Source organism: Pelodiscus sinensis, chromosome 3, assembly GCF_052426305.1.
Source record: "Pelodiscus sinensis isolate ZL-2025 chromosome 3, ASM5242630v1, whole genome shotgun sequence".
Taxonomy (NCBI): domain Eukaryota; kingdom Metazoa; phylum Chordata; order Testudines; family Trionychidae; genus Pelodiscus; species Pelodiscus sinensis.
The window spans coordinates 118,592,601-118,607,319 of NC_143054.1; the positions used below are offsets into that span (position 1 = coordinate 118,592,601).

Genomic DNA, 14,719 nt, shown 5'->3' on the forward strand with positions numbered 1-14,719 from the left:
CTCCTGTATGGAGAAAACTGAAGATTTAGATTCCTTTTTTTTCTAATAAACTATTTGAGCCATTGTACTGTATAACTCTAAAAGTAGAATCATGTTCTCAGATAGCTAATTTAATTCAATAAAATAAGGACTGTGAAGATTATACTTCAAAAGTTTGTTGGGTTTGAGTCAGTAAAGATGGTATTCTTCTATGTTCTTTTGCTAAAATGGATTTCTTGGTATTTGTTGTTTGCTGCTAAAATACATTGTCTGAAGAAGCAACTTTTGAAGTCCTGTTGGTGAGATGACATCCAGTATTTGGACATCTCTTTTAACTAACCAGGGAATGGAAATAAATCTTCATTTTTCTCCTGTTCATGCAATGTAACTTATCATCTGTGTATGGCCTTGGACCCTTGAATGGATTACTTAAGCTTATTAAGAAAAGTGATGATTTTGGTTTATTGACATTGGGTTGTTCATTGACTAGGAAGTAGTGCAGATTGTGCAATGTAACACCCAGCCTCCTAGCTAAACTCTGCCATTGACTTCCTGTGTAAGTTTTGGCAGGTCACCTTCCCATCAGTAAAGTAAGGATAATAATACTTTCCTACCTCATAAGGTGTTGTGTGGAATAATGTACAATGCTTAAAAGATGCAAAGCATTTTGAAACTGCTAAGTATTATTATCCTAAGGACCTGTTTTCAGCAAAATAGGATATCCACTGGCTTCATTGATTTGATATTCGTAAAGCCAAATTCAGAGGACAGGCATGTCTACTCCTATCATAGAATTTAGCTTATACACTCTATAATTTAGATTATGCCTCTACTTCTATTAATTCATTAAGATCTGCGTCAGAGTACCATGGAAACCACAAACATCAATTCCAAAGAGAGGGGCTCTCTTAGGGTATGTCTACACAGCAGCATTATTTTGGAATAACTGACATTATTTCAAAATAACAGAATGTGCATCTACACCAGTGGTCACCAGCCAGTAGTTTGGGATCTACTGGTAGATCTTGGAGCCTCCAGCACTTCAGCTGCAGCACTGCTGCACATCTCCTGTCCTTTGCCTTAGAGCTGTCCCCTTTACTGGGCAGGGAAAGGAGAGGAGGGGGCCCTGATGTTAGGGTGCCCCCTCTCCCATCCTGTAGCCTATCTCCACAGAATCAAGGGGGGCACAACAGGGCCTAGGATGGAGGGAGTTTACTGGCTGCTTTTGAGAGTGGTACAGGACCAGGGTAAGGGTGAGCCTGCCTTAGCCCCACTGCACCACCTATGGCATGCAGTGTCCAGCTGGAGCCTGCATCCTGAATGCCTGCCCAGTGATAAACCCCCTTCTGCACCACAAGCCTAGCCCTGAGGTCCCCCCCAACCCAAACTCCCTTACAGAGCCTGTACCCTGAACCCACTCCTACACCCCCAACTCCCTGCCCCGGCTCAGCTCAGAGAAACTCCAAATCCCTTAACCCACAACCAGAGTCTGCCCCCCAACCCTCTGCCCTTGCTTGATGATAGGAAGGAAGAATGGGGGAGTGAGGGAGGATGGAGTGAGCAGGGGTGGGACCTTGGAGAAGGGGAACAAAAGAGGCAGGGCAAGGGTATTTGGGTGTGAGGTAGATCCTGGATTGCACTTAAATTCAAAAAGGTGATCTTGTGCTTAAAAAGGTTGGAGATCACTGGTCTAGAATATACATTAAGAGCCCTGCACGAATACAAAATGTATATCCACACCCATATCCATATCCACGAATATGAACTGGATATCTGCGTCCACATTCATGTATGTAGATATCTCTTGATATAAAGCAGATATCTGTTGATTTGCAGGTCTCTACTGATTGTTACACAAGCCTTACAATAACGGAGAGATAGAGGATCTAAAATCCACCACCCTGAAGCCTTACTCCCAAACGCACGCCAGTCTTCACATTTCAAGAAATTGAGTCCCCTCTCCCTCAGAGTTAAATTTGTTTATCACAGAGAACAGGGAGGGATAATTTAATCACAGTGTATAAGTACCTATCTGGACAAAATAAACTGATAAGAGGGCTTTTCAATCTAGCAGACAAAGGTGTAACAAAATCCAATGAGTGGAAGTTGAAGCTAGACAAATTCAGACTAGAAATAAGGTGTAAAGCAGTGGTCACCAACCAGTAGATCGGAATCTACTGGTAGATCTTGGAGCCTCTGACAGGTGATCCTAACTGGTTTGGCCAAGAGGCGATCAAGTGCCGGCACTTCAGCTGCCCCTTCCCTCACTGCTGCTCATCTCCTGCCCTTTGCCTTGGAGCTGACCCCCACCCAGGTAGCCTCCTGCTTGCTGGGCAGGGGAGGGAGAGGAGGTGCACTGATGTCAAGGTGCCCCTTCTCCCACTCTGTATCCTATCTCCACAGAGCAGAAGGGGGGCACAACAGGACTTGGGATGGAGTTTGCTGGCTGCTTTTTGGGAGTGGTGCGGGGCCAGGACAGGGGCAAGCCTGCCTTAGCCCCACTGCACCACCACCCAGGAGCCACCTGAGGTAAGCAGTGCTCAACTACATCCCAAACCCCTACCCCAGTAATGAACCCCTTCCTATTCCCCAAGTCCCTGCCCTAGCCCTGAGCACCCCTGCATCCGAACCTTCTCTTGCACCCCAACTGCCTGCCCCAAGCCCCTCTCACACTTTAAATCTCTTTAACCCAAGACCAGAGCCTGTACCCCAGCCTGGTGAAAGTGAGAGAGGATGGGGAAGGAGGGAGGATTGAGTGAGCAGGGGCAGGGCCTCAGAGAAGGGGCACAAAGGAGGCAGGGCAAGGGTATTTGGGTACAAGGTAGATCTTGGATTGCACTTAAATTCAGAAAGTGATCTCTTGCTTAAAAAGGTTGAACACCACTGATCTACACAGCAAGCCATTATTTCGAAATACTCTCGAGATGGAAGACTTTTTAGTCTGACTCCTGTAACCCTCATTTCACAAGGAGTAAGGGAAGTCGAAGAAAGAGGGTTTCTTCCTTTGACTTCCTGCTGTATAGACAACACCAAAAGCTGAGTTAAGCTATTTTGACTTCAGCTACGCAATTGACATAACTGAAGTTGCGTATCTTAATTTCTTTTGACCTGCAGTATAGATGTGCCTTTAGATATGTATTACATTTTATGTAGTCCTTTACATTTTAATGTTTTAGGAAAGGCACAGATATATAAAAAACTATGGTTACCTGGAAAATTGCTTTTCCCCTTACATCCCATCACAGTGGTTAGTCTGCTGGGTTGTTCTTATTCTTTGTCCACGTCTTCATTGCATAAAGACCCGCTGAATTGAATGCTGAGGGCATCCCTGTCTGCACCAGTACTACTCCTCCTCGTGAGGACTAAGGAAAATCTATGGGAGTGTTTCTCCTGTAAACCTCCTGCTGTGATGACTGTGCCGAAGTGTATTTTTTTTTTTTACATAGCTGGAATTGTGTACCTTAAGCTGACCTTCCCTTATAGTGTAATGCTGGCCCATGTTGAAAGATGGTCAGCAAGGCATTTTGTATACAAGGCCTGTGTCTCTAAAATCTGCTCCTAGTGATGGTCTCTGAGCCCAGATTTGGTGTCCTTCATGCCACAGTTGAAAAGCTTATTTGTTTAGGCAGGTATTTCCCTTGAACAGCTGGTGCCTGAATCTTTGTAGCAGGGCATGGAATTTTTAATCTATTGGCTACTTTATTTGAATAGGCCAGAGTTGTAGTAGTTATTAATTTTTTATATTTTTAATTTGTGTCAGCTGTACAGCTGCCTTGGCAGTGGTTGCAATTATAAATCATTGAACTGAAAGTAATAAATAATGGGATAACTTCACTTTCTACAGAAATAGCCCCTTCTTTGATGGTAGATTGTCCATCTGTACAACTCTTCAAAGTTAATTTGTATGTTTTAAAAAAGAATACAAGCAGATGTTCTCTGATGAACGACACACATAGTTCTGTGTCCTGTATATTTTTTTAATTAAAACTATGCTGATAATTTCTGATGAACAGAGTTTTAAATAATCTTTACCTTACATTACAAAAAATAGATTGCAAAAATAGGTTACACTATTTCACTTTATTTCAAGTTTTAAAACATCAGATTTTGCACACTTTTTGGAAGTTTAGGAGGAGGGTAACTTTTGGAAAGAATAGCTTTTGGCATATTACAACCAATTTATAGAAGAGGTTTAATGTGGGTTTTAAAATTTGGCTCTAAAATTTAAATACCAAAATTTGATCAACATTGTACCTTCTGTGCAATTTATGACACACATGGATTATGTTGCCATTATTGATATTTAAAAAACAATGTCAACAAACCAAAATACTAGTTTTTTTAACATGAAAGAGTTTTAAACAGATGTCAAATATCACTTAAAATAAGCATGCATTCTTTGGGTCTAGGAGTACAAGAAACTTTTAAACTGGTTCTCATATTATTATATAGTACTACTGTATTCACTCTTTGAGTGTGTTTTCATTTTTTACATAGCTTTTTAGGGATAAGCACTGCGTTTAAAACAAGAGCCCCCAAACATGTTATTCTTATAACCAAACATTTATAATTGGTGAAGGATTGACAAATATAGTTCACTTCTACTAAGAATAAGATCCTGCTCTATAAATAATCCAAAACTGAATTTGATTCATAGAGAGACTGACTGATTTTAATTGTAATAAACTGTAAATGGTGTTGCACAGTTGACAAACCTGTGTGTACTGTAGAAGGCCAGGGACTTGGCAGAGGATGTATCACAGGTGTTTTGGTATCTTAAAAAGGTAGCTTGCTTTGATTATATACTTCACAAGAAATATTAATGCTGATAATTTTTCTGAATGTTTTTATCAAAACCAACTGTCACATAATTTATATATATAAAATTTTAATACCATTTTAATCAAAATTGCAATCAGTATAAAAAATGCTTTAAGATTCTGTATTTCTCGTATACCTGTAAAGTGGTGAGATTGTGCCACACTAAATATTTATTTTTATTATTTTTGGCTTATATTTGCAACAGCAGTTTTAATTAAAATCCCACTTAGCAGAATTTTGAACAAATTCAGGGATTATGTGGTCTCATTTAAGCTACAGTAGTAATTTTTAGTGCTTATAAACTGTATCCTAAATGTAGGCCATAGAAACCATTATTATTATGTGAAGGTAAATCAACCCATGATATAGATTATTAAAAATATGCTATCTGTGAACATCACACCTACTAGATTTCATTTTATGAAATGGCACAAATCTGACATTGCACTGAATACCTTTCTCACTTTCATCTCCTCTGCCTTAGTCAGAATGGCAACAGTACAAAAACTCAAACCTCAGAATTTATTAGATATGATTAAGCTGTTGAACAAGTCTTAAAAATTGTACTACTGTTAAGTGGACCAAGTTTGGTGAAGGACAATGTGAGAGAGAATGATTGATTAAAGAAGGAACAACTCAAGAACATTGGGAATGATAACTTTCCACTTGAGAACTTTTTTATGTTTTACTGTAATTTTTTTGTTTGTTTGTGGTTTTTGTTTGTTTTTTTGTTTGTTTGTTTTTTGCAAAAGAAAATAGTATTTACAGGTGGCTTCTTTTAAAATATAAAAATATAAAGCAGGAATGTATATGAAATGTCAGATTTTATTGTATTTGCAGAGTATTAGCTTTGAAAATGAATAAAGAAAGCTGTCTCTAGTTTTAAATGCCTTATTAGTATCAGTTAGATACTTTCTCTATTTTTTGATGTACTTAGAGCTTTTGAAGTATAGAATTTAAAATGGCAAGACTTTTACAGTGTTTACATGCAAGTGCATTTTAAAAGTGTCCTATATGTGTAAAATAGTATTTTCAACAGGAAAATGCTGGCTAAAATTATAGGCTTAGCCTCTGCCTGGTTCCCATGATGATGCCTACACTGCTAGACCACAGTTTAGTATTGCTTTGTATCATGAGGCCAAGAAATTCCATGTTGTTTGTAAATAGAATAATTGAAAAGCAATAAAAATTTTATTGAACAAAAGAAACCTTGTTTGGCCCATAGTTTATGTTAAACCAAATTGTTTATGAAAATTTAGTCTTTAGATTCATTTCTTTTAACAAACAGTTATTAATAATCACATCCATCATTAATAGTGCTTTAATGCTTGCACCTGGGAAAATACTAATGCTTAATAGCAGTCAGATACTGATTCTTTGCGCTGACTGTTGTTTCAAAATTCTTTTACCAAGTTCCAAAAACTATTCATTGTTTTTGTTTTCCAGTTTCCTTCATCGACTGCTACTAACCATTAGTTGTTAGTTGTATTTTATTTCTATTTTTTCCTGTTAACCAGTTTTGTGGGAGTGGGCTTCTCCTTCATATGTTTAAATCATGATACAAGCCTGTCATGATTTTATTGCATTCTGTAGATGGTGTCAATCAGTGCGTCAGAATTAAACATGCTTGTTTTTTTATTAGTTGTGATTAGTTTTCATGTTGTCATTAAGCCGTCACTAGCTGAAACTAATCTCTTCTCTATCTTTTCTTTCTCTTTTGTTTTTTATTTTGTTTTTTTGTTTTGTTTTGTTTTTGTTTCTAACCACCCAGCCGCCACCGGCAACTAACCTATGACCTTCTGACCTCTGAACTCTTCACCCAATGATGACCTGACCATGCCTGCCTGCTGATCAGTTAACTGGTAATCGCCTTTGCTTGCCTGTCTTCAGTGCAGCGAGCTGAGGCACTTGTCCGTTCGTCTTACCATCTAACAAAAAAGACAAAGAAATTGTCCTCCAACTCAGCTTTTTTTTCCTGTTTGGGTGAAAGTGGTTCTAGAACCTGCACTGAATAGTAGTAAAGCAATAAGGTCCAATTCATCCCTCAGCACTGATCGTCCTTTAGTATCCCACCCTAAACGAACGGTAAGAAGGCCTCACTTAAGTGATGGAGACAGATGTCCCTTAACTACCCAATGACAGAGGCAGTTACTGTGAGCGACTTCTAGGAATCTTTTTCTTCTCCTAATGAAGTCAAAGCTCTCTTTGAATGTACTGTGTGATGATGCATCATGCATGAACCTTTGGTCAGGGATGTCATTGGTGAAGGGATTCCAAAAAGTATTCAAAATTTGACTTGCTGTTTAGTCACTACCAGTGCCGTCAAAGGGCAAAAGTTGCAGCCTTTTTTCTATTGCCTGCCAAATTGGATGTTTTAAAAGAACGTGTGCCATGAAAGATAGATTTCAATGAATTTTTACAACTATGTTAATGCAAAGAACAAAACAGCAACACTACGAAAGCAAAATCTGAGTTAAGATTACCTTAACCATATTTAAATTTTCTTAAAAGATTACACGAGAACAAGGTACATGCATTATGTGTCACATTACTGGGCAAACTGTTCAAATATTTTTTTAAACCTCCCTGTATAGAAAAATTTCATTAAGGATGTAAAAGCCATGCTTGCCTATTTGCTGTATACATGTAATGAAATTGTAGATAAAGTGTAGTGCATTGAAACAAAATGAACAAAAAAGTAGATACTTTTACTATACAAGGGTGCTGGTGCAGAAAAAATATATTTTTGGAAATGTAGCATTTTATACTTTCAAGTGTTATAAAAAAAGAAAAAAAGAACAAAGAAGAAACCCTTTATTTCATTAAATAATTTTTTCTGGTGGTTGTCAAGAAACAAATGACCAAAAGAGCCTTTTTGTCTTTCTTTTTTATTTTTTAAGTATTGGAATAAGTCTAAAGAAAAGGAAGTGCCTTATTTTCTTCATGGTCATTTAGTCAAATGTCTCGTATAATCCGCTCCTCCCTCAAACAACAAGTTAATGCATGCCACTTAGTCGCCCAGTATGTGAAAAGAAGCTGGGAAAGGAAGACAAATGAGTTGACCATTTGAAATACCTGATTTTTGCCATATTAGCATGAAGCAACTTTGCCAAATCTTATAATGTGAAACATGTGATTATTTTTCTATCAGTTGATAGCCCTCATTAGTCTTGCAACATTTTTACCATCTCAAACCATAGGTAATGTATGTTGTATTTTGTATACTTGCTCAATCTAAACCAAAGCGTTTTGATTCATTCTAAATGAGAGCATTAGCTGACAAATATTTATAGGACAGCAAGTGCTCCATTTTGTTCAGGGGTTAGCATGGAGCTTTCTTCATTTGAAATATTGACAAGTATAGCAGACCTTATACTTATCCACGGAATAAAGTTTGGTGGATAATTAAATTGAACTCATTTAACTAATTTTAAGTTTGACCTATGCATGTCCCAAAAAAATTTACTCTAAAGAAAAGCAGAAGGGACTCATCAACTATTTAAAAATTCATCTAACTGGACCAGCATACGAGCTGAGACATTATTTTGAATAGTGTTGAATTAGAAAATATTGAGCAAGTATCAGTTTGCTAATGGCTCAGTATTAGACTTGGCAAATATCAGGTGATGATTTATTTCCCCTCTTGTCAACTTATTCTCCTTCTGAAAACCTTCATAGCTTCCAAATCAAAGGTCAATAGTAAGCTAAGAAAGAGGGCTTATGGTTTAGGCACCTGTATGGTGACCTCATTAACATCTTGTCTCACCTGGAAATAATTATCAGTTTATTTACTATGCAATAGACATTCAACCTTTTGTATTCAGCTAGCTTGTGTTTATCATGCCACCAGCTTTGTCTTCCTGTTACACATACAATTGTTTTGATTTTACTTACAGTATATATGCTGTGCCATTTTGATTTTTGTTTGTTTGGTTTAATAAACCTGCGACACTCAAACATTTGAAGAGATTTGCTAAAATAATACCAGTATTTGATCCAGATTAATCTCAACTATGATAAGCCTGGAGTTTTAGATGTTTATCAAAGGGAGGAAAGTAAGTGAACGAAATAGAAGTGTGACTTTAATAGTAATGTTTGCTTTGAATGAACATACTTTTGAAAACATAGTTGACAAAATTTTGGATCAAATTTTTTAAAAAAGCATGACTTTTGAAATCTCTGAATGCCTTGGTTCTCAGTATTATAATTCTTTATTGAATTTTTCTTTATTAAAATATGTAGTTTTAGGACTTCTTTCTGACAGTATTATGTAATTTTTTTTTAGAGTGGGTAGATGGGAGTGTCGCTTGTATGTAACAGTACAGATGACATGTATTTGTCTATTCTTTATTATCTTAGTAGTTTCATGCTGTGTATGTACCATAACCAACCTATTGCCTATGAGAAACATGTAAGATAATGTATTTACAGCCATTGTTACAAGTTTATAATGTATTTTTCTATCTTGTTTTATATGTATGTTATATAAAACATTCAATTTTTTTCCTGATTGAGAAAAAAAGGATACAAAAATGCAAAACCCACAATTTTGATAACTGAAAATTGCCAATTGTTTTGCAGTACTTTATTATATTGGGAGTGTTGTCTTTTTTGGGCTTTTAGTTAGCTACTGGATGAATACATTAGACATATTTGGGTTTTAGTTGGGTTTTTACATAGCTTGCATTTTAATTCTTTGGTTCTTTGCTGTTTCTATTAACCCATAGCATTATTTTAATAAATGTTATAATACGAACCTACTAACTCTGGACTATGTCTGTTTATTAACCATTACATGTTTAATTAAAATAAACAAACAAAGACAGAAGAATGTAAAGTCTTGAGTTACTGGACTAACCCTGAAGAACGTGACCACAGATAACACATGACTTGTATTTATGTTGTTTGTCGGCTGACATTCTGCACACTACTATTAAATTGGCTTTGGTCATTCTGGCCTTTACCTTGGGGATAGGTGCCAGTAGAGGTGGGAACAAAGTAGCGTTATTTGAAGCATTATTCTTGTAGTCTTGCCACTTGCCTTTCAGCATCTGCATTACTAATTTCACACGTTACTTTCTCTTTCTCTAAAATAATCACTGTCAGCTCACAGCAAAAGAGCAAAGATGCCAGTATATTGGTAAATCATGTGATGGTGTACCCAGAAAAACCAGTTTGATTCTTTGTTGAACCATTTTGAAGTCACAGTAAATCTCATTGAGATTTGCCATTTGTTATTTAAAGCACCTGATTCATTATCACATCTTTTAACTGTCTTCTGTTTTTTTATGAACACATGTTACTACTGGACTATACTTTTTGTGTCTCTAAAGCAAGGAACCTGCTTTTCTTCTGAAACGTCACAGATTTTTCTGACAGATTACTTTATTTCCTACTTGATATACAGTTTTTACTTTTTTGTTTTGTTTTGTTTGTGGAGGTGTGTGGTTTTTTGTTTGTTTTTGGGGGTTTTTTTGTACTACTTCTGTAGTCTGTCATTACAACCAAGCTCAGGGGAGAATAACTTCTGAAAAGCCAAAGGTCAAGCTTGATCATTTCCTAATGACTACAGTAGGGATTAGCAATCTTCAGCATATGGCCCTTCGTGTTAAGCTGCTGGCAGTATGTCAGACATTTTATTTTGACTATCCACAGGCACAGCCATGTGTCACTTCCTGCAGCTCCCATTGGCAGGGGAACAGCAAACCATGGCCACTGGAAGCTGTGGGGGACCGTGCCTGCACACAGCCAACATAAAATGCCTATCAACCTAACAATGGCTTACCCTGTTGGGCTGTGCACTGAAGGTTGCCAACCCCAGACTACAGAAAGTACAAAATGCTAAGGTTGTTGCACTGTGCCTCTGAGAAATAGCCTTTTCAATACAAGGATTCTTTACCTCTGATCTTTAACCCTGTGGACGACTGTAGCAACATGAATACGGGGAATGAAAGTGATGAAAATGCAGTAGTAAATTTTTGGTTTTGAACTTCTATGCAAATTACTTAAAGAGAAACTTGATTTTTTTTAATTTCTACTAGTTTGTAGCATGGATAGGGCTCCCATATTTGTGATCTTAAATGTACAATAATTTCCAGCCGGTGTCTGGTGAGATGCCTTAATGCACATCACTTATTTCTCAGATATTGACAATTTTTATTTCTCTGAACTACCACACTACTTGTCTGGGAATAAAAATTCAGGGAGGGAATAGCATCTGTTCAAAACTGTGAGGTTTTTTCCATTTGTTATGATAAGTTTTAATTTACACATCTGAGTCCTTGATAAAGTTTTTATTTTAAAAAGTGAAAAGTTCTCAGTTATTTTCAAAGATTTATATTCTAATTTGTCCATTAATTTGTTAGGTATTTTGATATGCAATTAGATTTGTTAATATCATTTACACATCTATTTTAATTTACATAGCTGTACAAATGAAACTGTAAAATAGAGAAAATAGATATTTCTAGAACAAATTGCATTTGTACAAAAAACTTTTTGAGCTGTTCTCTTCTTCTGCTATAAATACTTTGCTATCCAAAAATTGATTGAGACAGTATAAAAAGTTTTAAGTAATATAACATCATAGCTATGAATTTACAGTTTTATAGAAAATGCGTAACATGTTTAAATAGTAAAGGCATTTAAACTTTGAGGTGCCTAAAAATTTGTTTATACCTTCCTGGGAAGGACTTGTTTTCATGGTTTTCATTATTTTTTATTATCTATGAACTACTGTCCTACTTTTCCCATAGAGTGGGTATTTTCATCTCATTCTCATTTATGTATAGTAATGAACATTTGCTCAGCAGACAACAGGGTTTTTTAAAAAAACTAAAGGAAAATAAACCTTAATAGTACAATAACTCTCTCTACACAAATTAATGTTACTGTTGAGCATGAATGTATTCTTAATGTAACCAAAAATCTTGTCAACTATAAAAAGGCAACTATTTAAGATGAATTTCTGGTGCTTGAGCTTGATAACCATACTTCAGTGTTGCTATATTTAAGTTTTTTGTATGTTTAATTCTGGAGGGGCAAAATGTCTCAGATTTTGAAAAAGACATGTATTACAGCAAAGCTACTGCACTGCAGTTCTTTCCAATAAAATGGAATCAATTTAAGTACATTTTTATTTACATTTAATTTACATTTTATGCAACTGTAAACAGAAGTATAACACAACCCTTAAATACAATACTTCAGAAAATCAACCGCTTAGAAAATAATTTTACTGCGTATCAAATCAAAATATGTTTGATAGTCCCCACACACTTAAAATAGCTTTTGTGGATATAGTTAACCAGTTTAAATTACTAATTGGTATTTACAGTTATAGTATTTACTAATATACTATTTGAACAGGTCTTTTAACAAGTTAATATGTAAAAATCCACTTACACATAACAAAACTGTTTAATTTCCAAATCACATCTTTTTTTTCTATGGGGACCACAGGAAAGTTTTCTGCATTGCAAAATGCTCTAAGAAGTGCACACAGTAAATTATGTTGCTACCCAATAAAAGAGAATGCAGAAAAAATTCTACTCTGAAACTTCATGTATCTGGATAATTAAACAGGCACTCTAAATGGCACATTGTACATAATGAAGTCCTTGTACTTTTTTTGCAAACATTCCTGAGGTGCAAGTGTGAAATTGTACTTGGAATGCGTATTTTATTTTAATAATATTTGATACAAAAATACATTTTGTTTAATAATATTTTAATGGAATACTGTTTTTTCAACTAAGTAGACAAATTATTACATGGACGTGGTAATCAATGTTGAATCAAACTGGTTAACTGCAATGCATTGGTCTCTTTCCTATGTGCCTGCTCACTAATTGTTGTGGTATAGTTCCACATTGGAGTGGGTGTCATAAACACCAGATGATTACTTGCTGAATTAGTTTCTTGGTCCCAGCAATTTTGGTGTCCATTACTGATGATAGACTGCATTGGAAACAATTTGAATAGCAGGGGCAATTTGTATCTGAAAAACTATTAAAGAAGACTTAATAGAAATATATATCCTTTCCAACTTGTATTGTAGCAGTTTGTGTGAAACAAGGTTTTGTTTGTGCAAAATAATGTATTTTTAGGGGAAAATGGACATTGCCAAAACACATGTAAATACCAACACCAAGTATGACTGTACATGATGTGCAATAAAATAACTGGAAAAAAGTGCATGTACTTTATCCTCAAAAGCCAGTTGGAAGCTATCAATGCTGCAACTATAGTATTATTTTTCTGAAAAGTCACATTTTATTCTGTATCTAAACAGCAGAATAAAGAATTTACATTTTTCACACTTACTGTTCATTAATACTTTTAGAAATGGTGCTTTTTGAAGTGATTTAAAATTTTGTCATGATTTGCCTGAAAATCACCTTTTTTGAAGAATTATTGTTGTATTGCTTTGGTTACAACTAGAAGCAAGAAAAAGTTAATGAGCACACATTATATGCTTACTGCATTCATGCAACACCACATCTGAATTTGGATTTGCAAGCACTCTAAAATTATGAGCAGCTTGGATTCTTCCAAATTATTAAGAGATTATAGTTGCTTGAATATGGTAGTTTCTGAACCGTTAGTCAACGTAAAAGGGGACAGGCCAATATTATTTAACTCCTACCACTATGAAGTTATAGCTCTGTATAATGACCGTATACACTTAAAGGAATGATTTATCACACTGGCATCTAAAAAATATATTTCTCACCAAAAAGGTCTCTGTCTTAATATTTTTCACTGAGTACATCTACAATCATTTGAGTACAGTATGAAATGTGTATATTTGTGTAAAGGAAAAGCTGGTTCGGTACAACACCCAGGTTTTATCTTAAAACACGAGAGCTGCACATCAGTCATGCTTCAATGTAGACCATACCTACACCAGTAAGAGGGGTTCTCTGATCTGTGCAGATAATCCACCTCCAATAGAGGCAATAGAAGAATTCTTCCATCGACTTAATGGTGTCTACAGTGGAAGTTAGGGCAGCTCATCTCCATTCTGGTGTGGATATTTCATACCCGTCTGGGATGTAATTAAATCACCTTAATTTTCTAAAGTAGACTAGGATTCAGTTGGTGAAATTATGTGGTGCCCTGCCAAGAGGGGCAGCATGAACTCACAACCAAGAGGGATGTGGAAGATAAAGGTGGTACCTCTCTGCTCTGTAGATACCAGGTTGTTCCAGGATCTGGAAAAGATAATGCCAACTACTAAGATAGACCTGGGATCATGTCTTTAAATCCTGTAATGCTGCAGGCTTGCCCCTTCCTTAAGCCTGTGAGGCAACTTAGAGGCCATCTCCTTTAGCTCCTACACAGAAGGAATCCCTTGGGAAATGCATCATTTTGGATGGTCGTAGATGCAGTAAGAAGTACTTAGAGTAGCAGCATTTTGCTGTTTTAGGCTGTCCAATAAAACTGAACATGGAAGTTGATGAGTGGAACGTAACTACCAATATATTTTATTGTACTGACTAGGAACAGTACTGTATCAGTAAACCTCTGTCTCCTTTTATTAGTGTTTTGGTAACTACACACAGTGCTGACCTAATTCACTTTTCTGGAGTACTTCTGAATACTGAAAGGAATAAAGTTGTTATAACTATCTTGATGGCTAAAATAATACTTGAATCATTTTCTGTGCGAAATAAAGTGAAGCATAATGCCCCCCTTCTCAGTAATCACTGCTTGTCAGAGATGAGTGCCCTTCACTTTTTGCTGCTCTGGACTGCCAGGAAGAAGCACAAAGAACAATTGTCCATTTCCTTGTCAATATCTTCCCCATAAGCTCAAATAGTCAAGTGTGCTGCTGTTCTCTATTGAGATCTGTCTTCATTATGACAAATGACAAGTTTGTGAGCCCCCCCAAAATCATGCAATTTCCTTAAAAATC

At 36.1% G+C, this 14,719-nt stretch overlaps 1 protein-coding gene across 11 annotated transcripts in view; it reads left to right on the plus strand.

The window, feature by feature from the left end:
• The window catches only part of QKI (QKI, KH domain containing RNA binding), a 259,728-nt gene extending 250,168 nt beyond the window's left edge, over nt 1-9,560 (plus strand). For 9 of the 11 annotated variants that reach the window (XM_006115169.5, XM_006115170.5, XM_006115171.5 and 6 more), the window contains 2 exons: nt 2,388-2,508; nt 6,572-9,560. In XM_006115169.5, the coding sequence (XP_006115231.1) occupies nt 2,388-2,508; nt 6,572-6,626 (176 nt within the window). In that variant the 3' untranslated portion in view covers nt 6,627-9,560. Of the gene's footprint in view, nt 1-2,382; nt 2,509-6,571 lie in introns of all 11 variants that reach the window. The other 2 variants (XM_006115173.5, XM_006115175.4) reach the window with 2 other exon arrangements.
• The last annotated feature ends 5,159 nt before the right edge of the window (nt 9,561-14,719 follow it).